A 24130-nucleotide genomic window follows, 5' to 3' on the forward strand; every position below is an offset into this window, starting at 1 on the left:
AGGCATCCTGTTTGCGTTTCCTCCTTTACCCATACTCCCAAGGGTACTCAGGAAGATTCAGTTGGAAAAGGCCCTGGTAGTCCTGGTCGCTCCGGATTGGCCCCGACGACCATGGTATGCGGACCTGATGGCAATGTCCATTCGGAGGCCATGGCGCATCCCGAATTTCCCAAACCTGTTACACCAGGGACCCATCATCCACCCCAACCCAGCCTGGTTCAAGCTCCACGTGTGGACATTGAGAGGCTGAGGTTAAGGCAGCTGCAACTGAGCGAACAAGTGATCAATACCATTATAGAAGCCAGACGACCCTCCACTCGGAGGATATATGAGTACACCTGGAGAACCTTCGTCAGGTGGTGCAGACGCAAACACACGGATCCCCTCCAGCTGGACCTCCCATCCTTCCTGTCCTTCCTACAGGATGGTGTCCTTCTGGGCCTACGGCCAAATACCCTGCGCAAACAAGTGTCGGCCATAGCTACAATATCTCCTGTCCTGGATGGCTACACCCTTGCGAACCATCCCCAAGTCAAAGCCTTCCTTAAAGGAGTAGCCCAAACACTCCCTACTCCAATTCATCGCTTCCCCTCTTGGAATCTTGGTCTAGTTCTTCGAGCACTCATGAGACCACCTTTTGAACCCTTGGACGTCGCCCGTCTTCCATATCTGGGGATGAAGACTATTTTCCTCACGGCAATTACTTCCGCAAGAAGAATTTCAGAGTTGGGAGCTCTCTCAATCAGGAAAGAGCTGTGCCTCTTTCAAAAAGACAAGGTGGTACTTAGACCTGATCCGGCCTTTACTCCTAAGGTCAATTCTACCTTCCATAGGCAGCAAGAAATTTACCTCCCCTCCTTCTGTCCTCATCCTACCAATCACAAAGAAAAATTATGGCACACTCTGGACGTCCGCAGAGCATTAAAAATATACATCAACAGAACAGCTCCTTTTAGGTCTACAGACTATCTCTTCATTTCTATTTCGGCCCCTAACAAGGGCCACAGACTATCCAGACCTTCCTTAAGTCGAGCAATCAAACGATGCATTGCTGAGGCTTACCAACAATCCAATCTTCCGATCCCAACAGGCATCACAGCCCACTCAGTTCGTAGTGCCGCCACTTCAGCAGCAGCTACCAGACAAGCGTCAGTCGACGAGATTTGCAGAGCTGCTACATGGGCATCAAACTCCACCTTTGTAAAACATTACCGCATTCACACCTATGCTTCGGCGGATGCGGCATTCGGAAGACGAGTTCTACAGCATGTGGTAGAGGAAAGGGAGAACTAATTCCCACCCAAAATACTACTGCTCTTGGACATCCCAAGCTTCAAGATGCCCCTTTTGCCTGGAGCGGGAATGTAGCCCTGTTACTCACCGAGAGGGCTCTTTCCGCTCCGAGGTAAAAGGGGCATCTTGCCCCGCCCTAGTCTTAGAGGGGCAGGTTCTAGGCAACCTGGGCTTATTCAGTTCACTTCTCTGAGCATAACTGGCTGAACCACATGCACACTAGGATACGACAGCCCAGGGATTCCCATGTGTCTGTCCTACCTTCAGGGAAAGGTCACTCTTTTGCTTCTTAGTTTCCTACTACACCAAGTAGAAGTCTTGTGTGTGTAGATAGAATGTTAACTGTTAAAAAAGTTCCATACCACGTTTTTTGGTTGTGGTTTTTTCATGTTTATGTCTTCTCTAGTTTTTACTCCTGTCTCTAGCAACGGCCTCTTGGAAAAGTGGAAGCTAGAGGCTTTCCCGCCCAGGAGACAGGAAATGAGAAGATTTGGTCCTGCCTCCCTGAGCAAAGGGCGGGAAAACCCAAGCTTCAAGATGCCCCTTTTACCTCGGAGCGGAAAGAGCCCTCTCGGTGAGTAACAGGGCTACATTCTTTCCTAAATCAGGAAAATGGAGGCTAATGAGATTGACATCCCAGGGCACCATAATGTGTTTTTTGGATAGCAGAGCTAGCAGTTTTTTCAGTTAGCAATGATGATAAATGGGCTCTCTGCATTAGAATGATGCTGGCTTCTAATTGAAGGCATGTGCTTTATTTCCCTTCCTCTCTTTTTTCACACTTCAGAAGCCACAGGAAAGCGTTCCAGGATTCTGGTCAATTTACATCAGCTAATGTTTTGTATTGAGAAGCTGAAAGGGTTATGATTATCACCGACCAGCATCCTTAAAAAAAATATGTATCTGAAAAACTAAACGTGTATAAATATGAGTAGCTGACATGTAGATTCTCTTTAGCAATTTATTCAAAGCATATCCCAGAAGCCAAACACAATGGGCTTTGCTCATTCAGATTTCAGTAATCCCAGCCCTAATACATTGCTCATTTGATGGTTCCTTTTATAGATTATATCGACCTATGTTGTGCTTATTAGATGTCTCTTAATAGGGACTGTTATCAGTGTACACTGTGTAATCTGCTTTGAGTCTCAGTGAGAAAGGCAGACTATAAACACAGTAAATTAAATAAATAAATAAAAACTACAAGTATTTTCCTACGCATAAAATGTATGCAGGTTTTTTAAAAAATAAGATAATTTTTAACATGTAATAGTTGGTAAAAATTTAAGGAAATCATCAAAACCTTTTATCTGTGTTTTTTATGGTAATTTTTTCTCAGTTTTTTTTAATGTAAATGTTCTTCCCACCTTTTTTTTAATGAAAGTGCCTTCTCAAGCTTAACTGCAGTGTTATTAGTACAACCTGGACAGTGGAGCTAGAAAAATGGCATATGTGATTCAAATAATTACCAATAAAAGATTTAGTCCCAACAAAAGTAACAATTTCTTTAAATAATCCCCAAAGTATACGTGATTCTTCAGAAATTGTTGAAAGGAATTGGAAGCCATTAATACCTCCTATTAGAAACAACCAAAATAACACAAAATAGTATACAATCTTTCAGTTTCTCCAGAACTCTTCCTCAAGCTGAATATCCCCTCCCCCCTCAAAAAAAGTATACGGAGAAAAAAAGTTGTCCCAGGCCATGATCCTATGGCCTGAAACATAAGCCTCCTGTGTGGAATTCTTTTTTATATATATATATATAATTTTTTTTTATTTTCATAATAAACACAAAAAAAGAAAAAAAAAGAAAAGAGAAAAAAATACAAAATACATATACATAAAAAAAACAAAAATTACATGTTCAGCGCACTATTTATCCGTTAATACAATATTCAAATCAATCTATAAGCCATATCGTGCCCTGAATCCAAATCCCATCCCCCCACCACAGTGCCCTCCACCATTGGACTTCCGATGGAGTGTTATGACATATCAGGAAAAAAAATCTATTATTATATCATATTTAAAATCATATTATACTATAATTCGTTAACTATACTTTTAAAATCCGTTTTTGCCTCTTTGTCCCAATATGAGGTGGCCTTTATCCACGTACATTTAAATTCCTCCATATCTTTATCATGTGTGGAATTCTGAGCAGTGCAGAGACAGAATACTGCTGCTATTGGGTTGTACCTTTCACCTTGTGGGAAGAAGAAGCACAACATGGAAGCAGCCAGCTGGAAATACAGCCGTCTCCGGCTCCTTGTATCTCATTGGGAAAACGGAGGCTCTAGTTCAGTGTTGGTGTCATGAGGAGGGAGTACCTGGAAGGGTTCTGAGCAGAGCTTTGTTAGCAATATAATGCTATAATGTGCGTTCTCATCTTTCGCTGTTCTGGCCAAGTGGTCCCGCTTGTGCCCATTTCAAAGCTACACCACCCTCCCCCCCCCCACAATGGGGCAAGCAAATGATAGCTCATAGAATAATAGAGTTGGAAGGGACTACCGGGGTCATCTAGTCCAACCCCTTGCACATTGCTGGAAATTCACAACTACCTCCCCCACACACACCCCCAGTGACCCCTACTCCATGCTCAGAAGATGTCCCTCTCTCATCATCTGCTTAAGGTCATAGAATCAGCGTTGTTGACAGCCATCTAGCCTCTTCTTAAAAACCTCCAGGGAAGGAGAGCTTACCACCTCCCAAGGAAGCCTGTTCTACTGAGGAACCGCTCTACCTGTTAGAAAATTCTTCCTCGTGTCTAGACAGAAACTTGATTTAATTTCAACCCGTTGGTTCTGGTCCGACCTTCTGGGGCAACAGAAAAACAAACAAAAACACTCTTTGCCTCATGAGCAGAGAAAAAAGCTCTGTGCATCATGCCCTGTTATCTGAGCTATGGGTGTCCTGGCTGATGTTCATATAGGCTTTAGGAAAGCTGTTAACCTGCTGCAGAATAACTGAAATCCTAAGCAGAGTTACACCATTACCGATCTAAGCCAGTCGACTTCAATGAATTTAGAAGGGTGTAACTCTGCTTGGGTTTGTGCTTCAAGTATCCTGAGTTGTGCTGTAGTTACGTAGGTTTGTGGGTGGGTGGGGGGGCAATTGAGAGGAATTTATTTTTCACTTCCACTTAGTTAAATGTGATGTTTATAATTATTCAATTTTTGTTGTTGCTGGTGAGTATTGTGCCAGAGATGGTGAATAGGCCAAGGGAGCTTAGGATGCTGACTAAGCCCTGCTCCTTCCCTGGCCCACCCCGAGCGTGGCCCATTCGTGGCCCCCATATCAGGGCAGAGGGAACCTGGAGTCATCTTATCTTAAGTATGAGGTATTGCCCCCCAATCTCTGAAGCACGAATCACTTCCGGCAGTTTCCTGAGATCTGCACTGCTATGAATTATCTACTTTTCTTTTTTAATGCAAGAAAAATTAAGTAACAAAAATGAAAATAAGTCAACTTTACCTTATCACTAGCTATGAAGAATGTCTAACAGGTGAGATTATAAAACAAAAAGGTCAGTACTTCTGAAAAGGGTTGTTTTCTTCCTTTACTTGCTGTTCAGTCGGCTAGCCTGCCTCCACTGTGCAGTAATTATTCATACAAACCTCACATTCTTTATAGTCTTCCTCCAGACCGCCAAAAGTTCAACTTTATATATTTGTGTATATATAAAGAAAATTTATGGCAAGAAAAAAGGGAGCGCCACATTTAAGGCCTTGCGGGAATACAGAGATTAGGTAATGCACTGTTGCCTCTATTACTAGGAAAAATGTTTAGGTTAATGATGTGCTATCATAAATCTTATTCTTTACATGTATTTACTGAAGTGGTTGGGAATATTTGGCCATCTTCAGTGCAAATTCATTTGAGGTTACAAGTAAAGTAATAGTGTTGCGGTATCAGTACACACGCATTAACAGTTCCATTCAAATTTTCGGTTAATTTAAAAGAGAATCCCAAATGAATGTAAGTGAATGGGAGAAACCACTGGAGTGCAAGGACAGCATATCAGCTTAATGCACAAGTGAGAATCATCATTAACAAATGTGAAAAGCAGCAAAGTATCGGGTGCTTCTGTCTCATAGGATACTTCCATCTCTGCAGAAGAAGAAGAAGAAGAGTAGGTTTTTATATGCCGACTTTCTCTGCCACTTAAGGGAGACTCAAGCCGGCTTACAATCCTCTTCCCCTCCCCATAACAGACACCCTGTGAGGTAGGTGAGGCCGAGAGAGTGTGCCTAGCCCAAGGTCACCCAGCTGGCTCCGTGTGTAGGAGTGGGGAAAACAAATCCAGTTCACCAATTATCCTCCACCGCTCATGTGGAGGAGAGGGGAATCAAACCCGGTTCTCCAGATCAGAGTCCACCACTCCAAACCACCGCTCTTAACAGCTACACCACGCTGGCTTTCTGAAATGTCCTTATTTGACGTCTCACCATGCTTTTTCACAAACATCTACTTTTGTCATTATAAATAATTTTGGAGTTAACTTTCAACATGAGGTTCAACCAGATGCCTACACCTGGATGTTGATGGAATCCTTCCCCTAATTTTGGGAATCAGCATGGGGACACAGGCAGTACTTTTGTTATTGTCACAGTGAGCAGAAACAGAGAGACAGCAGTGGTGTTGTATGGACCTCATGGCCAAATATAAGCTTTATTGTACTCTAAGAGGCTAGAGCCAGGGCAACTCTTCCTTCATCTCCAGTCGTTCTTGTCCTGCAATCCTGAGGCTTATGGCAAAAAATAGCACCGTATCTCCCACTACAAAATAAGTGTTTGCAAACACCTATCTCTGAGATCTGCGCGTTTATGATGTCATAGAAATTGGGAGCCAACACAACTTCAGCAAACCTAAGATGCCAGATTTGTCAAACTCATTCTGGCTATTTCACTGAGCATCGGACTGGTGGTGGTGGAAAGGGCCATCAAGTCGCAACCGATTTGTGCCGACTCCATAGGGTTTTCAAGGCAAAAGTTGTTCAGGGGTGGTTTGCCATTGCGAGCCTCTGCAGCGTGACCCTGAACTTCCTCGGTGGTCTCCTATCCAAATACAAACCAGGGCTGACCCTGCTTAGCTTCTGAGGAGACTGGGCTATAGCCTGGGCTATCCAGGTTGGAGCCTAGGAAAAGCTGTTGCCATTTCCCATATGGTGATTTTGCTGCATCTCAGGGTGTAAGCTGATCCAGCTTCAGCATTTCGATTGATTTTTCTTTTCTTTTTCTCTGACCACCTTTGCACCAAAGATTTTATCAGGAACACACCTGAAGCAGTTTTTCTTTTCTTTGAAAGTTTTGCGGCGCTTTGTAAGGTTCCACCTACACCACTACCCCATTTTCTTCAGTTTCGTGATGCTGGCCACCCCTCTCAAATCCCCCCTGATCTTTTTAGAAAATTTCCAGGACTTGGTCGGGCAGGCACTGGTCCCCTATGCTGGCTTCTGAGCTCAGCGTCCTTTTACCAGCAACCTCCAGCAATATAGATTCCATATCTAAAACTGTTTTCTAATGGATTATATTCTGTGGGAAAAAAATTATTTAAAATTTTCAAAAACAAACATACACGCATACCTATCTCAACCATTCATATATATACAATGTAAGCAGTCTTTCAGGGAGTTCATTTTAAATTAGTACTCGTGTCAAACTGAACATTTATTTAATCAATTGTCTGCTTATATGCAATATCCATATTTTCACTACTTTCCAAGCTGACTATAAAAGCTATACTTAATATTTAATACAGTTCTTGTTTCGCAATCTATGCTTCATTTTTGTTCTTCATTTGCTATTCTAGACTTGACTATTACCAGAACACAATATTTCTGCTACCTTGATATTATATTTATTACTATATCTCCACCCTTCTTTGCTGAATTCTAACTTCTACTTCATATATTCAAAATAGAGAGCCCATTTCTTCATTAAATTGATGTCTGCTGCTAGGTGTGCAGGACTGAGAAACAGCTATTTTACAAATGGCATCTGTCTCTGAAATTGTCTGTGTCTTCAGCAACTTTAGCCTGAGATTTCCTAATCTCAGTTTAGAGACAGAGAATGCTTGTAACTACATGTGGGAAATGTATGTGTGTACTCATGCGCTGAGCAAGCTCGACTGAGCCCCTTGCGAGAGGACATGTTTTCTCTTGAAAAGGATTTTTGCTGCAGACTGAGCCGGAGATGGCTTCCCTGCCACCATAAGAACATTCTTCATTCTCCACAGAGCAATGAAAAGACCCTTGAAATCTTTTTTAAAAACTGGCTTGTTTCAACCTGGCGCCGCAGCCTCAGGAGGCGGCCGTTGCCGCCACTTCCGCTGCTGGGTAATTCTCAGAAATTTGTGTGTAAAAAGCCAAACTCTAGGCAGTGGCTTCCACTGTTCCTGGGATCCACATCCCTGATAGTTATGTTGCTTTGTTCTTCCTTCCGGCTTTCATTGCCCCTTCGAGCCATACCTCCTAGTTATGCTTCTCAGGCAGCCTTTTCCTGGGAGTACCCTTGCCTAAGATTGTTCTCTCAGCAACAGTTTAGGCCTTGCGCTTTCGGTCTAGTAGGTTCATTCCACCGAATGGCCTACTTGAGTAGGTGTGACGGATGCTTTCTCTTGCATCATTTAGAAAGGTGTTTATTCCAGAGGGCATTTTGTGTTTGGGCAGATTTAACTGCATGTTTAGAAGAAGAAGAGTTGGTTTTATTTGTCGTTACTTTCTCTACTTAAGGAAGAATCAAATCGGCTTGCAGTCACCTTCCCTTCCCCTCCCCACAGCAGACACCCTGTGAGGTAGGTGGAGCTGAGAGAGCCCTAAGAGAGCTGTGACTAGCCCAAGGTCACCCAGCTGGCTTCATGTGTAGGAGTGGGGAAACAAATCCAGTTCACCAGATTAGCGTCCGCCACTCATGTGGAAGAGTGGGGAATCAAACCAAGTTCTCCAGATCAGAGTCCACTATTCCAAACCACCGCTCTTAACCATTACACCACTCTGGCTCTCAACAGTGTGTGTGGACACAGCTTCCTTCTTCTGGAGGGAAGAGGGCTCCTTTGTGCCCTATGCTAATCCTTTCCCCATGAATCAGGAGTTGGGGGGTCGTGCAAAACAGAATTCAAGAGTAGGCTGATTCTACAACGAAGTAGGTTTTGAGCATATCCGCCAGGTCCAAATGCAGCAGAGAACAGTATGTCAGGCTTTCCTGTACACAAACTCAGCTGGCACACATATGTTTAAAAATTGACTAATTACATTAATGCCAGGGCACAGTGCGATAGAGCATGACACCAGTGTGCAGAGCCTCAAACCACTGCCTGATGTTGGACGTTTTTCCCCCACAGAGGATATGGCAGATTAATAATGGTCACAGCTGAAATTGTCGAGAAGCTGACTTGAGGGCAGTCCAAGGCTGCAGTGAGTCATTCATTATGCTTGTTTTTAACATCACATCTCTCTCTAATGTGGCCTAAATATGAAGCAAGCCAAGTCATCTGCTCTTCAGTTTTAGTTCCAATAACAGTTTGTCAAATAGATGCATAAAAGACACCCACACTCACAACAAACGATTAAAAGAATAGCCAGGCCCAACATTCTAATATTTAATTGGATTATAAATTGGATCTTGATGGTATTACTCTAAAAAAGCATAATCAGCCCCCCAAAAATGAAATCGGTGTGTGTGTGTGTGTTTTAAAAAAGATGGTTGCTTTTTATCCCATTGTCAAGTTTAAAAATGGAAACTAAGGGGAAAAAAGAAAGGAAGTGAGGTGTTTTTACTATTGTAGAGAGATTTCTCATGAAGTAGAGCAGTGATGGCGAACCTTTTAGAGACCGAGTGCCCAAACTGCAACCCCAAACCCACTTATTTATCACCAAGTGCCAATGCGGCAATTTAACCTGAATACTGAGGTTTTAGTTTAGAAAAAAACAACTCATACGTTAACATCTTTTGCCTTAAAAGAAAAACACAATAACAGAGCTTTCAATGATACAAACAACTTTTTATCGAAAGACATGCTTTTGAACAATTAATGTGATTTTTGCTGTTGTGTGCATGCTGATAATTTGTCTACCCTTGGCTCATACTTTGTAAATTTGAGAGCAACACATGCAGCACTCAGGTCATCTGTTAGTTGTTTCTGGTGTCAGATTTGATATAATTCAAAGCTGAAAACAGCTGCTCACAAGCATAAGATGATCCAAACAAAGTGAGGAAAGCAATCCCAAGTGCTTTCATTGAATTAAAATTATTTGGCAGAGAATTCCACACTTTTAAGGAATTCTGAGTGGCAAATCCAAGGCAAAACCTCCCATTAATAAATGGCCAATAACCCCCCATGCAGAGTTTTGAGAATCTGGATGGGGGAAATGTGCATCTGAGTGGCAAATCCAAGGCAAAACCTCCCATTCACAAATGGCCAATTACCCCCCATGCAGAGTTTTGAGAATCTGGATGGGGAAAATGTGCGAGGGGCCAGCTTGCCCCAGCAACGGGGTGTATGGGGGGGGGGAAGAGAGAGACACACACACACACCCTGAGGAAAGGTCGAGTTGTCCACAGGCTTGCATGAAAACCCACAAGGTGAACTTTTGCAACTCGCCCCCAACGATGCAAAGACACAAACACACACAAAAAAGCCTCCCGTGTTGCAGAGAAAGAGGCGCCTTTGCATCGCACCCCGGGTAAGGGGGGACAAGCTCGCGCGCTTCCCACACCAGCAGCAAAAGCCGTGCGGGTGCAAAGGGCGGCAAGTTTGCAAAAGTGGGGGGGGGGGCTTTCCCACTCCGTTCCTCCGGTCCGGCTCCCCTGGCTCCCCTCCGCCGCCTGCAGCAAAATGCAAACCCCGGGATGGACGAGGAGGTGGAAATCAGCTCTGGAGCTCTGCCGTCGCCCTCCTGCATACGGTATCCATTGGCCTGGGGTGTGCGGAGCGGGACTGGTGCCGAGCGGAGAAGCACGCTCGGTAGCAGCTCCTGACTCAGGGGGGCTCCAAGGGGAGGGGAGGGAAAGGGGGGGGAGTGATTCCCAACTCGCTGCCGCCGATCACAGAGCAGCCTACCGGGGGGGGGGAGAGAAAGCCCTCTTCCCTCAGCCTCCAAGGGGCCAGGGCCACTCACAGCAGGCAGAGGGCGAAGGCGCCGGCCACACTCTTGCGCACCAGGAAGCTGCCGTCACGGGCCAGCAGCTACCTGGCCAGCCGCACTGCTACGCCTGCCGCCTCGCCTCCGCCCCGTGACAAAGTTGGCTGTGGTGCGGCGGAAACGTGCGTCGAGGCCACGAGGAGGGGCGGAGGAGGGGGCAGACGCGACGGCTCCGCGCGTGCCCACAGATAGGGCTCGGCGTGCCGCTTATGGCACGCGTGCCATAGGTTCGCCAACACGGAAGTAGAGTCTGCCTGCTTTCCAGTACATGGTATTTGTGGGCAAGCAGCAGTTTGCACAGCCAGTGTTTGGAAGAGGGGTGTGTTCAAAGAAGTGAGGAAACCCGGGACCCCCCCTTCCTTTTTAAAAAAAGGTTGCTTAAGGGTCGAGGGGGCCCAACTTGTCAGTCAGGAAATAGCTGAACCAGACTCTGAAAGGTTTGAATGTGATTTCAGAATTTCAGGATTATATGATGTTATTTTGCTTGTCATTACAATTTCCCTTAAGGTGTAGCACATGGGATGCTGTCATTGGGACTTAGTAAATTGCCTCACCACCTCAAACTCGTTGTAACTGACAACAGCCCTGCTGATTTGCCACTGATTTTTTTTTTTTAATACTTGGAATTGCTAAATGAAAATCAGACCCTGAAATTGCCTGTTTCTAAAATGGAGGAGAGGGGGTATCCATGACTACTAGGGTTGCCAGGTCCCTCTTCGCCACTGGCGGGAGGTTTTTGGGGTGGAGCCTGTGGAGGGCAGGGCTTGGGGAGGGGAGGGACTTCAGTGCCATAGAGCCCAATTGCCAAAGCGGCCATTTTCTCCAGGTGAACTGATCCCTAACGGTTGGAGATCAGCTGTTATAGAAGGAGATCTCCAGCTAGACCTGGGGGTTGGCAACCCTAGTGACTACTAGTCAAAATGGATACTAGTTACGATGCATACCTATTCTCTCCAGGATCAGCATGCCTATTATATCAGGTGTTTTGGAACACAGGCAGGATAATGCTGCTGCAGTCGTCTTTGTAGGCTTCCTAGAGGCATCTGGTTGGCCACTGTTTGAACAGACTACTGGACTTGATGGACCTTGGTCTGATCCAGCATGCCTTTTCTTATGTTCTTATGCCCTTTCATTTCCATACAGACATCTTACTGGAAGGTTTCCTGAGTACCCTGATGAAGAACAAGGAGGTTCAACAGCTATTTTCTCCGAAAAAACTCCAGAGGAGGTACAGTCTGTTTCAGGCATAAGTATAAAAGGTCAAACAAAGTTTTGGGCTTGTTTGTTTTAGTTGTAAAAGTTATATGTAATTTAGGCAGAGAAATTATTTCACCACTCAGTAGGGTTGCCTAGTGCCAGGTGCCAGCTGAGGGTTGGCGGGCATCTGTGCAGGCAGGGACAGGTCACTTCCGGTTCACATCCGGAAGTGCTGCATTGCAAAGGGCCGGTTTCCACTCAAACTTCCAGTTTGAGTGGTAAAGGCAGTTTGAGTGGTAAAGGCCCGTTGCGATGCAGCACTTCTGGGAGCGCCCCCCCCCCCCACACCTCCACTTCAAAAACCTCCCGCCGAAGAAGAAGAGGGACCTGGTAAGCCTACTGCTCGGCCATTCAAAAAAAAAAATTCAGGGCCACTGGATTTATGGCTAATAAATTAAGTTAAAAGTTAATATTTATATTATAATACCGTATATACCCGTGTATAAGCCGACCCGCGTATAAGCCGAGGTGCCTAATTTCTCCCCAAAAATGGGGAAAAATTAGGCAACCGCGCATAAGCCGAGGGTCGGCTTATAACCCCTCTCCCCCCCACCCCGCAGGCTTACCTGACCGGGCTCCTGGCGGCGGGAAGGGGCGCTGGCCCGGCGGGGGCGGCGTTGCGGCCTCCCTGCGGCTGCAGGAGGCTCCTGCAGGCCGCTCCCGGCAAGGGAAAGTGGCGGCGGCGGCGCAGCCTACCTGCGGCCGCAGGAGACTCCTGGAGGCCGCTCCCGGCCGGGGAAAAGTGGCAGGGGCGGCGGCGCAGCCTCCCTGCGGCCACAGGAGACTCCTGGAGGCCGCTCCCGGCCGGGGAAAGGCGGTAGGGGCGGCGGCGCGGCCTCCATGCGGCCGCAGGAGGCTCCTGCAGGCCGCTCCTGGCCGGGGGAAAGCGGCGGCGGCGGTAAGTTCCCCCCTCCCTCCTCCCTCCCTCCTCCCCCCCTCTACCGTATTCACCCGCGTGTAAGCCGAGTTCGGCTTTTTCAGCCCTTTTTTGGGGCTGAAAAACTCGGCTTATACGCGAGTATATACGGTAATCAGTTCTTTTTTTATATATATAAAAAATTTTATTGCTTTTTCCATAAAGTTGATACAATAATCCCATTCGATATACCATGTAGCTTATTTTTCCATATATAAACAATAATAGTACAATGCTGAATGGATATCCTCATAGTAAAATACATAAATCAATTTGAACTCCCCCCCCCCCAACTTCCTCTAACCCATTCTTAATCCGGTCACTTCTTTGTATTACTCTTTGCCTATCCTTCTAAAGCAGTATATATTTATTTTTATTTATCTATTTCTTTCTTATATCCGGTATTCAGTTCTTACATTGATGAAATGTAAAAGCCTAAACTGAATTCATTTGGTGTTATTCTAGGGTACTTTTTTAAGTAGATGGTGAAATGCCTTGCATACTATCCCATCATCCAGTTCTTCAGTTTTCGGAAGAACCTATTACAGTGCTATTTAATACATGGATTTTTATTTATTTTTACCATTTGGCGGGCGAATCCTTGAAAGTGCATACATCATTGGATGCTAATAAAACTTTACAGAATACGCACACAGCCTTTCACAGATGCCTTCGCCCCATCTGGCTTCTGCTTCTCACCATTACTCCACCCCCACCATTCCTACAGGAGGACTTGCTCTTTGGTCTTCCACAGATCTTTGTGAGAACTCAGCTGGCTTGTTTTTTCTATCTGTTGCGTATTCTTTTGTCCTTCCTATAGACCTTTCAACCTCCTCTGAACCTCACGGCCCCGTAGTTCCCTTGATTCCGTTAAATTTGATCTATCAGTAAGGCTAGGGTAAGAGTTTCAAACAGACAGGTTTTTCCCCCTGTTGCTAATAATGAAAAGCGCCAGGATGGCATTGGCTTTACATATTTACTTTAACTTCACTTATCTTTCGCCTGTCCCATTGAGACTCAAGGCAGATTGCAGAGTGATAAAACAAGGTAATAAATACCAGCATGATAATACAATAAACAATGTGATAAAACTGGATTACGCAAGCATTATAATAAAATCAGTGAACAATAGAAGATGGGGTGTGGAGGCGAGGGGGGAATTGCCTAAGGTTTTTCATGGACAGTGAAAACTACATCCCTGTTTCCTTTACAAAGCATGCCCTGCTTCACAATTCTGTTGCACAGTTTTCAGTCTCTTTGCCACTCTATTACACCAGCACTCTATTCCCTCCTTAATGCCTATCTCTTGCCCTTTCATTGGGCGTTTATTAACCAGGTGATTCTCTCGATACCTAGGTCTAAACTTGCTGCAATCCCTCGATAATCCCGCTATACAGACGACTATTTATGCTGGCTAGACTGAATGCCATTCCATTGGGGGAATTAATAGGTCATTTAAATAGGGTACCATGTTGTGAGAGAGTATGTCAGTGTGGCTCTGGCCAAACAGACACTCTTCGGCATGCTTTGTTTAGCTGTGACTTGTTCAGCGAGGCTAGAGACATATGGATAAAGCCTTTTATCCGGGAATCTGTCTCCAAATCGGACAATTTGAGGGTTATTTTAGCAGGTGTGGGTTTTAATATTACATTGGCAGTTGCCAAATTTCTTTCCCAGTCAATTAAGATTTAAAAATATTAATTTCTTTATGGGATAGTTATATAGTTACTTTTTCTTTTTTTGATCTCAGTGTGACATTGTTCAGGGCCGAATTGGCCATGTGAACAATATCATTAAAGTAACCAGGTAATTGTGAGGACATCTCCTTCAGCTCAGATACTCCTGGGCCATTCAGTGGCCTCACCACCTTACCGCCCCTGCTGCTCCAAGACCCAGAACTCTGCCCCATTGCTCTTTGCTTCCGCTTCCCCCTGTTCAGTGGTTCCAGGCTGCTGTTTGTGGTCTTCCTATTTAGAAACACCATGGACTGCACCATTTTCCCCTCCAGCGTGGGGTAGTGATTAAGAGCGGTCGTTTGGAGCGGTGGACTCTAATCTGGAGAACCAGGTTTGATTCCCCACTCCTCCACATGAGCGGCGGACGCTAATCTGGTGAACTGGGTTGGTTTCCCCACTCCTCCACATGAAGCTAGCTGGGTGACCTTGGGCTAGTCTCAGAACTCTCTCAGCCCCACCTACCTCACAGGGTGTCTGTTGTGGGGAGGGGAAGGTGATTGTAAGCTGGTTTGATGTTTCCTTAAGTGGTAGAGAAAGTTGGCATATAAAAGCCAACTCTTCTTCTTCTTCTTCTTTCTGGGGGACCCCATGAATCACACTTGCCTGCCCGACGCTTGCTAAGCAGTAGGCAGTTAACAAAGGAATGGTAGCAAGCACCTGCAGTGTGGCTGCATCTGAGAAACATTGCTTAGAGAGCACCTTGAGGTCATTTAGAAGATTATTTCATCAATCATAGAATCATAGAGTTGGAAGGGAACACCAGGGTCATCTAGTCCAACCCCCTGTACAATGCAGGAAATTCACAACTACCTCCCCCCTCACACCCCCAGTGATCCCTACTCCATGCCCAGAAGATGCCCTCCCTCTCATGATCTGTCTAACTGTAAACAGCACAGTTCTCGTATTTTCCGACATTATGCGGAGGAAAATATGACTGCTACATATGAATGAGTGAGGTTGTAGGCAGAGTCTGGAGTAGTTCAGCCCACACCATCCAGGCACAAACGTGCGTCATGCAGAAACTTAACCCATGTGCAGGCAGATGACAATGCAGCATGGCTGGTGAAATGCGTTTCATGCGCACATAAAGGCACATGCAGTCTTTGATAGCGTCAAGAGGTCTTGTTTTGTGGCTGAGGGATACTGAGGCACAGTGGCGTGACTAGCCCGAGATCAAGCAGGGCATTAAGCAGAAATCAAACAACCTGTAACAAAGCACGTCTGAGCTTAAGCAGAGTGCTTTTCTCTATCCTTGGACTGTTGTGTTTATGTGTACTTTTGCATATTTGTCAATGGTGTTGGGCCCACATAATGTCCAAAAGAGGTTTGCATGTGTGTGGGTAAAGTGCCATCAAGTCGCAGCCGACTTAGGGAAACAGTAGGGTTTTCAAGGCAAGAGACTAACAGAGGTGGTTTGCCATTGCCTTCGTCTGTATAGCATCCCTGGTGTTCCTTGTCGGTCTCCCATCCAAGTACTAACCAGAACTGATCCTGCTTAGCTTCTGAGATCTGATGAGATCAGGCTAGCCTGGGCCATTCAAATCAGGGCAAAAGAAGTTTAGAATTGTTTTTTAATTTAAGTTTCTTTTACTACTGAAAAAGAACATCCTCCTTTTCCCCCACTGGACAAGATTAAGAGGCAGGAGCTACAGAGTAATGGCATGTTTCACATAAATTAAAGCAGAGCACCTTCCTATGTAGAAATTAATCAATAACTCCCGCCAAGCAAACCACCACATTCTGTTCCGCTCTAACAACCATCCATTCCACAACACTCCCTATCTTTTTATCAGCACACTCTCTTTGCCTCTCCTCTCCCCTCACCCCCTACAATATCTGCCAAGACTCCCCCAGGAGTCTGTTTTTAATACTGGGACCGAGCAGGTAGTCTCTAAACAACATCGGCTTAGGCAGGGTTTTCAAGTGTCAGGGGTGAGCCCACAATCGCTTTCCTGTGCAAAAAAGAAAAGACTCTCAATCCTCCCTCTCTCTTCTGCACTCATGAAAGCAATCTTTAAAAAAATATATATCTGCAGAGCTTTTAATTTTGCCGTAATGCATTGCCAATGAACCATGTGTGCTCAGGAGTGAAACGGAGAGAGTGGGGGACTAAGAAAAGCTCTTTTCCTTAACTCCTGCTCTCTGGATGCGAGCCAAGAGTAAAAACATCAAACTTGTGCTGAACACCAACACTTATGGCAAGAAGGTTCTGGGGAGGGAAAGGAAAACATGCATTTAAAATGATACATTTTATGCTGGTTCCCTTTGTCTTGGTGAAAACAATTTGTCAGTTGCGTTTTTTAGTTATCATTATAGCTAAAGGTAATCCCCTGCTTGGTAAATTCCCTGAAGAGTCAGTTGAGCTTTTGGCAAAGAAGCTCCTATTAGGAGAAGATCCTCAGCTTACGCTCCAAACTGCCAAGTTCTGCACTGTTGCTATTAACATACGCAGAACTTTATTAGAGAATGATCGTTAGAATATTTTACAATTTTATCAATTTTAAGGTGATAATTTTAACCAGGTGTGGTTTTTATTGATCTCACACCTTTATTTGTACAGGCAGTCTGTGATTCTGTGGCGCAAAACTATTTAGTCTGGAAATTTTGATGTGTTGGAATGTGATTGGTCAGTTGACCGTATTAATAAATTTGATTTGATTTGATAGCTAAAGGTAATGCTAAAACAAATCGGCATCCTCCGTCCCCTCACAAAGTCCACTCAGGTCATTTATGCATGGGTACTTTCACTCACATTCGCCCCCCGTCAGTCTCAGTTGTTCCTTGGAGTTATGCATGAGTTTTCCTTCCATTAGACATGACCTTGCTATCAGCCCTCACAAATCCCGGTACTTCCCGTTCCTCTGTTAACCCAATTCTTTCCTCTCCCCTGAGCTCAGCCCTGGTAAAATCTCCGTGCATAAAGCAAAGTGTGGGACACGCAAGCTTGGTTTCTCACAGCCAATTACAAAGCAGCAAGTCCAGAGGTGGGGATTCAAATACTCCCTGCTTCCTCTGAGCTCTTTCTGAGCAGAAGAAAAGCTTTTTAAAGCCGAGGCTTGGATTTCTCCCCCTCCCCCTTCATTCCTTTCAGATTGCTCCATTTTGTTGTTGTTGTTTTCTGTTCTTAAAATGCTTTTTTATGTGGCAGTTGGGTTTGGGGGGGGGGTTCTCTCACAGTAAGGACTGCGAAGTAAGCCAATTATAAAGAAGCGTTTAAAGGGGAGGGGACTTGATTTGAGCTTGGAGACTGCTGGAGCATTGATTCCCAACAGGAAAGTGTGGGTCCAGCAAGCATCGAACCTCAGGTAAAACTCCCATCCACAAATGACCTCAGTTTACCTCCTTGTTTCACTGAGGAGTTGGGGGGTGTAGAGAGCTGATAGACAGTTGGAGTGGCAGAAAACTCAAGAGGAAGCCCAGCGCCGGCCCTTCTTTGAATCATAGATTTGGAAGGGACCACCAGGATCATTTAGTCCCAACCCCCTTGAGAGGCCACAGTTGCACTTGTACTCTGATGTCATCCAGCATGGATTATGGGAACAGGCTGCCGGGGAAGATTCATTCAGAAGCTTCAGTGGGGGTGCGATGCCACAGTGTGTGATCCCCAAAGCTGCCGCTTCCTCAAGGGAACTGAGAGATCAGTTGTAACTCTGGAAGAATTCCAGGCCCCACCTTGAGGTTGGCAGCCTTACGCAGGATGGACAAAAGGGAGTACTACTTTACATGACTAGTGATTAAAATGTAGAAATTGCTGCCAGAGGTTGTAGTGATGGCCATGGGCATAGGCAACTTTAGAAGGGGATTAGACAGATTCATGGAGGACAGGTCTGTCAGTGGCTACTAGCCATGTTGTCTAAAGGAAACCTCCATGTTAAGAGGCAGTTAGCCTCTGCAGACCAGTGCCAGGAAGGCAACATCAGGGGAAGGCCTTGGGCTCTATGCCCTGTTGTTGTACCTCCAGAGGAACTGGTTGACAACTGTGTGAGACAGGATGCTGGACTAGATGGACCACTGGTCTGATCCAGCAGGGCTTTTCTATGTTCTTAAGGTTACTCAATCATATGAGTTGGTAGCTTTAAAAGAGCTGCACTGGCTGTTGATTTGCTTCAGGGCACAATTCAGGGTTTATAAACATTCTGCAGCTAGGGTACTTCAAGGCCGACCTCCTCCTGTATGAGACTGCCCATCAGTTAAAGCCAGCTACAGAGGACTGGCTGCATGTTCTGGTGCTGGCTGAAGACCTAGCTACATGTTACGTTGTTTATAGGTCTATGAAGGCCCAACCTGGCTCCTGCCAAGCAGATGTGCTCTGCAAGTTCCCTCTTGGATCACAAATCCTCAAGCGCATGGGAGGCTAGACTCAAACTGCAGGGAAAGAAGTTGGTTTTTATAAGCCAACTTTCTCTACCACTTAAGGGAGAAACAAACCGGCTTACAATCACCTTCCCTTCCCCTCCCCACAACAGACACCCTGTGAGGTAGGTGGGGCTGAGAGAGCTCTAAGAGAGCTGTGACTAGCCCAATGTCACCCAGCTGGCTTCATGTGTAGGAGTGGGGAAACCAACCCGGTTCTCCAGATTAGAGTCCACCGCTCCAAACCACCGCTCTTAACCACTACACCACACTGGAGTTTCCAAGACGTTGTATATCTATGGAGGCATGGGACAAACTTTCCCATCTTTTAAAGCCCAGCTTCTCCATTGAGATACATTGCAAAGATCACACTAAAGCATCTGAACACAGCCACTTTGCCAATGCATTTCAACAGAGGAGGATGGGGGCGACCCCTTCGAGACCTCATAACTCCAGACCCCCTGACCCAATCTTTACCAAACATGGGGGTTCTTGCAAGGAGAGTCCCTTCTAGCTACCCAGAAAATTTGGGACCTCTACCTGCAAAAATGCCTCCCCAGGAGCCGCAGAAAGATGTTCCCGAAAAAGCCAGATTTTTATCTGTTTTTTTCAGGAATGGCAAATCCAGCTTTGCTAACCTCCCACATTTTGTGGACTTGGTAAACCCAAATCCAAATTTTACAGAATTTGCATTTTTTTCGGTATTTTTTTGGTTTGGGTTTTACTGAATCAACAACCCTAAATGGGACCCCATCAAAAGTGGAAAGGACAGTGCCCCTCAAGACCTCTGCCTTCCCTACTAGCATCGCGTCTGTCTTGTCAGGATTCAGTTTCAGCTTGTTCATCCTTAGCCACTTAACCACAGCAGTCAGGCAGTGATGTCAGTCCCACAAATCACCTGGTTTCTCTACTGAATATGCTGAACGCTGTCTCCCCAAACCCTTGATCCAGGCAGGTTATTTTAGAGAGAGTTTGGTTCAATCAGTAGATATAAGAAATATGTAGTTGTATTTCAGGCCCAGGTGCGAGGAGTGTCCAAGAATGGTCCTGCCAACAACAGAAAAGAAGATATAGTTCATTGTTATGGTACCAGTGCAGTGCACATGGGTTCTGGGCACGAGCAAGCTAACTGCAGGGAGTTTTAGAAAGCGTCTAAAGAACGGAGGGGCTCAATTACCCCTCCACACACTCCAGTTTCCCACCCTTTTTGGAATGAAAGAGTGGGCAGAGGAAGGCCCTTCCCTCCACTTAGGCCTCTGTTGTTTTTTTCCGGAAAAAAGTTTCATTTTTTGCCTGTGTTTGGGTGTTCTGTTTTGCAGTTTTCTTGTCTTTCTTCTCTCCCCCCCCCCCCGAATGATAAGCAAGGCAAGTTCCTCACTTGCTGCAACGACCATATATTTGAAAAGAGAAAAGATAAAGGGGTGTGAGAGACCAGAGCTTTTGGCCTTCAAAAATGGCCCATAAAGCCCTCTTTTAAAAATGCACTCACTGTCGAGTTAAAATCCCCCACTCCGACAATTGTCTGCTTTGATTTTTTTTAGCCCTGGTGAGGAACATGATGTTTCCAGATGCTCTGTCTGCGAACAATTTACTCCTATGGCAAGGCATGACAGGGCTTCCCATCTTAAGGCTGCCTTGCGGGAAAAGGCCCTCTCTGACTCAGTTTCCGAAGGCCAGATTAGTCCTAACCCTTTGAAAATCTCTGACAGGCATGTATCTCATGCATTCTTGATTCCAGCAGTGCGGTTGGATCCATAAACTTCAAACTTGATCGATTCCGATCAAGACTGTGCCTCAAACCACAGTGCTTTAGAGCCTTCTCCAACGAAATCTGAACATAAATATGATGAGTCTGCAGCTTCTTTTTTCACTAAGATCCACTCTGATCGCCTATGGTCCCGAGAATCCTTCTTGGACTGACCAGCACTTGAACCTGTAAAGAAGAGGTATTTATTCCAAAGACATCTTCCCTGATGAACCACTGTCCTCTTTTGGCATGTTCCATGACTGAAAGCGAATTCTTCAAATCCAGTCCTATGGTCTTGGTTCTGGATCTGTTGTCCACCCATCCTTCTTAGCCGAACCATTCAAAACACTCACGGTGCACTTGGCCACCAGTCTCCCTCAAATCTACAATGCACAATCCTCAGAGACATTATGGCTGCCTTTGTCTGTCCTGTGAGCCCCTAACTGATGACCCATATGCTGATCCTGGGGTCCCTGTGATCCTCACCAGTTGGATCCATACATCTCTGTCCTGCGTTGCCTCCCCGCCAGGGCACCTGGGACTCCCCAAACTCACCTCAGCCTGGGGAGGGCAAGCGACAACGCCCTCTGCCAGGGAACGAAGAGCTGCAGCCAGGAAGCCGCCAAGAAGCCGCCTGGCTGGTGTCCGACCCAGGGCCCAGCAGCCACAGCGACGCTGGCCCCACCCAACTGCTGGCGGGCGGGCACACACAGCAGGACTCCGCCTGTCAGCCTGGGAGGGCAAGGCAGCCGAGGGACATAAGAACATAAGAAAGGCCCTGCTGGATCAGACCAAGGCCCATCAAGTCCAGCAGTCTGTTCACACAGTGGCCAACCAGGTACCTCTAGGAAGCCACAAACAAGACTACTGCAGCAGCACCATCCTGCCTGTGTTCCACCGCACCTAATATAATAGGCATGCTCCTCTGATACTAGAGAGAATAGGTATGCAGCATGACTAGTATCTATTCTAACTAATAGCCATGAATACCCCTTTCCTCCATGAATATGTCCACTCCCCTCTTAAAGCTCTCCAAGCTGGCAGCCATCACCACATCCTGGGGCAGAGAGTTCCACAATTTAACTATGCGTTGTGTGAAAAAATACTTCCTTTTATCTGTTTTGAATCTCTCACCCTCCAGCTTTAGCAGATGACCCCGTGTTCTAGTATTATGGGAGAGGGAGAAAAACGTCTCCCTGTCCACTCTCTCCAACCCGTGCATAATTGTATAGACCTCTATCATGTCTCCCCTTAGCCGCCTTCTTTTCAAGCTAAACAGCCCTAAGCGTCTTAACCGCTCCCCACAGGACAGTAGCTCTAGTCTCCTAATCATTTTGGTTGCTCTTTTCTGCATCTTCTCAAGCTCTGTAATATCCATTTTTAGGTGTGGTGACCAGAACTGTACACAGTATTCCAAGTGTGGTCTCACCATAGATTTGTACAAGGGCAGTATGATATCAGCAGTTTTATTCTCTATTCCTTGTCTAATTATGGCCAGCATGGAATTTGCCTTTTCTACAGCAGCCGCACACTGCATGGACATCTTCATTGAGCTATCCACTACCACCCCAAGATCCCTTTCTTGGTCTGTCGCTGCCAGCGATGATCCCATCAGCGTATATGTGAAGTTGGGATTTTTTGTCCCAATATGCATCACTTTACACTTACTCACATTGAATCTCATTTGCCATTTTAATGCCCATTCTTCCAGTATGTAGAGATCCTTCTGGATCCTTCTTCACAGTTCAGTTTTGTTTTAACCACCCTAATTAATTTAGTGTCATCTTTAAAATTGGCTACTTCACTGTTTAACCCCAACTCCAGGTCATTGATGAACAGGTTGAAAAGCATTGATGAACAGGTTGAAAAGACGTACAAGCAGCTGCCGAGGAGGGATGGAGCCTCAGCAACAACGCCCCCCGCCCACCAGATGTTGGGCGGGCAAGTGGGGGCCGGCCTCCTGAGCTGGCTGGGAAAGGCGCACCCGGCCTCCAGGCCAGCAGTGGGCCGCGCGGCCTTCGCCCAGCTCTCTGAAGCAAGAGAGCCTGGGCTTAAGAAAGGCCTTTTATGGCCTCGGGGGAGGAAGAAGGGGGGAGGAGTTAGGGCGGAGCCAGGCTGGGGCCAGCCCAAGCGAGGGACTATAAAGTCAGGCGGTTGAGGCCTGTGAGGAGGGTGGGCAGTTGCTTGGCTGACCACAAGCGGAAGCAATCTGGCAACTTCAGGCGAGGAGAGCTCAGACTCCCCTGCTGAGTGGTCTGAGGCTGAGGAGACCCCCTTGGCTCAGACCCTTACGCCTGCAGTGGTTTCCCTTTCGTTGGGGATCCTGGTGGGAAAGGACCACTCGCTCGACAGTCTCTGACCAACAAGATCCTACTAGGCAACTCCCCTCAGCTTTCCTGGAATTGCTGTAGTTCCATTTGCAAGACTTTGTATGCAAACACACTTCGGCTTTGGTTCATAAGGCACTTCAACACCCTCCCCATCAACTATCCAAAAGACTCAGCCTTCCCAATGTTGTTACCCACTTCCTTCTGTGGTATCAGAGAACCAATCTTTTGCAAAGAGTTTCTTTCGGCATTTCTCTCCCAGCAGTTATCTTGACCATGGACACTTTCTTCCTAGATTGGTGTGCCCATGTCAGGGGTGTCTCCGCTAGTGGAACTTTGTTCCTCAAAGATTAGGACATTGACAAAATGGAAAATTCTTCAGGCTTTTTCAAGCTATACATTTTGAGTGTAAAAACCTTGAGCATTTCAGGGCACCATTCTAAAAAATAAAAGATTATTTTTTTCCCAGTGCTCCCCAGAATTTCCCAATTTGTCCACTGAGTTTTTTTAAGTCCTCAGAATTTTTCCCAAGTTTTTGAGGCCTTCCACCTTTTCTAGTTATGATTCAAAGTAGAAATAATGCACTTACAAAGCTTAAATATAATTTTAGTAGCTATATGTGCATAGAGAATTTTGATAGTCTTTGAAATTTAAAAGATTAGCCAAGAATGTGAGCCAAGAAAGAGAGCCAGCGTGGTGTAGTGGTTAGGAACGGTGGTTTGGAGCAGTGGAGTTTGATCTGGAGAACCAGGTTTGATCCCCCACTCCTCCACATGAGGGGCAGAGGCTAATCTGGTGAACCGGGTTGGTTTCCCCACTCCTACACATGAAGCCAGCTGGGTGGCCTTGGGCTTGCCACAGCTTTATTAAGAGCTCTCTCAGCCCTACCTACCTCACAGGGTGTCTGTCTCCCTTAAGTGGTAGAGAAAGTCGGCTTATAAAAACAAACTCTTCTTCTATCAAGATGAGTAGTTAGGGGGTGTTAGAGACAATTTTAAAAGCATACAAATATGAGTATTGTTAATTAGTGTCTTCATTGGTGAAGGTCCTTGCCTTGTGATTCTGCTTACTTTTGGGCAAGACGTTCATTGGACTCATGTAATGTTCTCTGGATTTAATAACCATCTGTGTAGAATTAATTGTCATCGTTTTCATGTTTCTTTTCAGTTAGTCAATGTTAAAGGAGTTACAGTTATGCTTTAGTAAAGATAAAATGGAGGCAAGGATTCTCTAATAGTATTTATTTGTGTTCTATACCCACTATGAGCTAGGCACGCTGTTGGGTGTACCTGTTGCTAGGAGATTAATTATCTGTTGTTGGACTGCTAACTTGAAGCCCCTGCATTCCTAAGAGCC

General features: G+C 45.8%; 1 protein-coding gene across 1 annotated transcript in view; it reads left to right on the top strand.

Annotated features, from left to right (window-relative positions):
* The window catches only part of IQCA1 (IQ motif containing with AAA domain 1), a 140142-nt gene that overhangs the window by 58667 nt on the left and 57345 nt on the right, over positions 1-24130 (top strand). Inside the window, 1 exon segment of the mRNA XM_056856864.1 lies at positions 11582-11666. Coding sequence (XP_056712842.1) covers positions 11582-11666 — 85 coding nt within the window.

The sequence above is a fragment of the Euleptes europaea genome, chromosome 10 (genome assembly GCF_029931775.1).
Source record: "Euleptes europaea isolate rEulEur1 chromosome 10, rEulEur1.hap1, whole genome shotgun sequence".
In the NCBI taxonomy this organism is placed as follows: Eukaryota; Metazoa; Chordata; class Lepidosauria; order Squamata; family Sphaerodactylidae; genus Euleptes; species Euleptes europaea.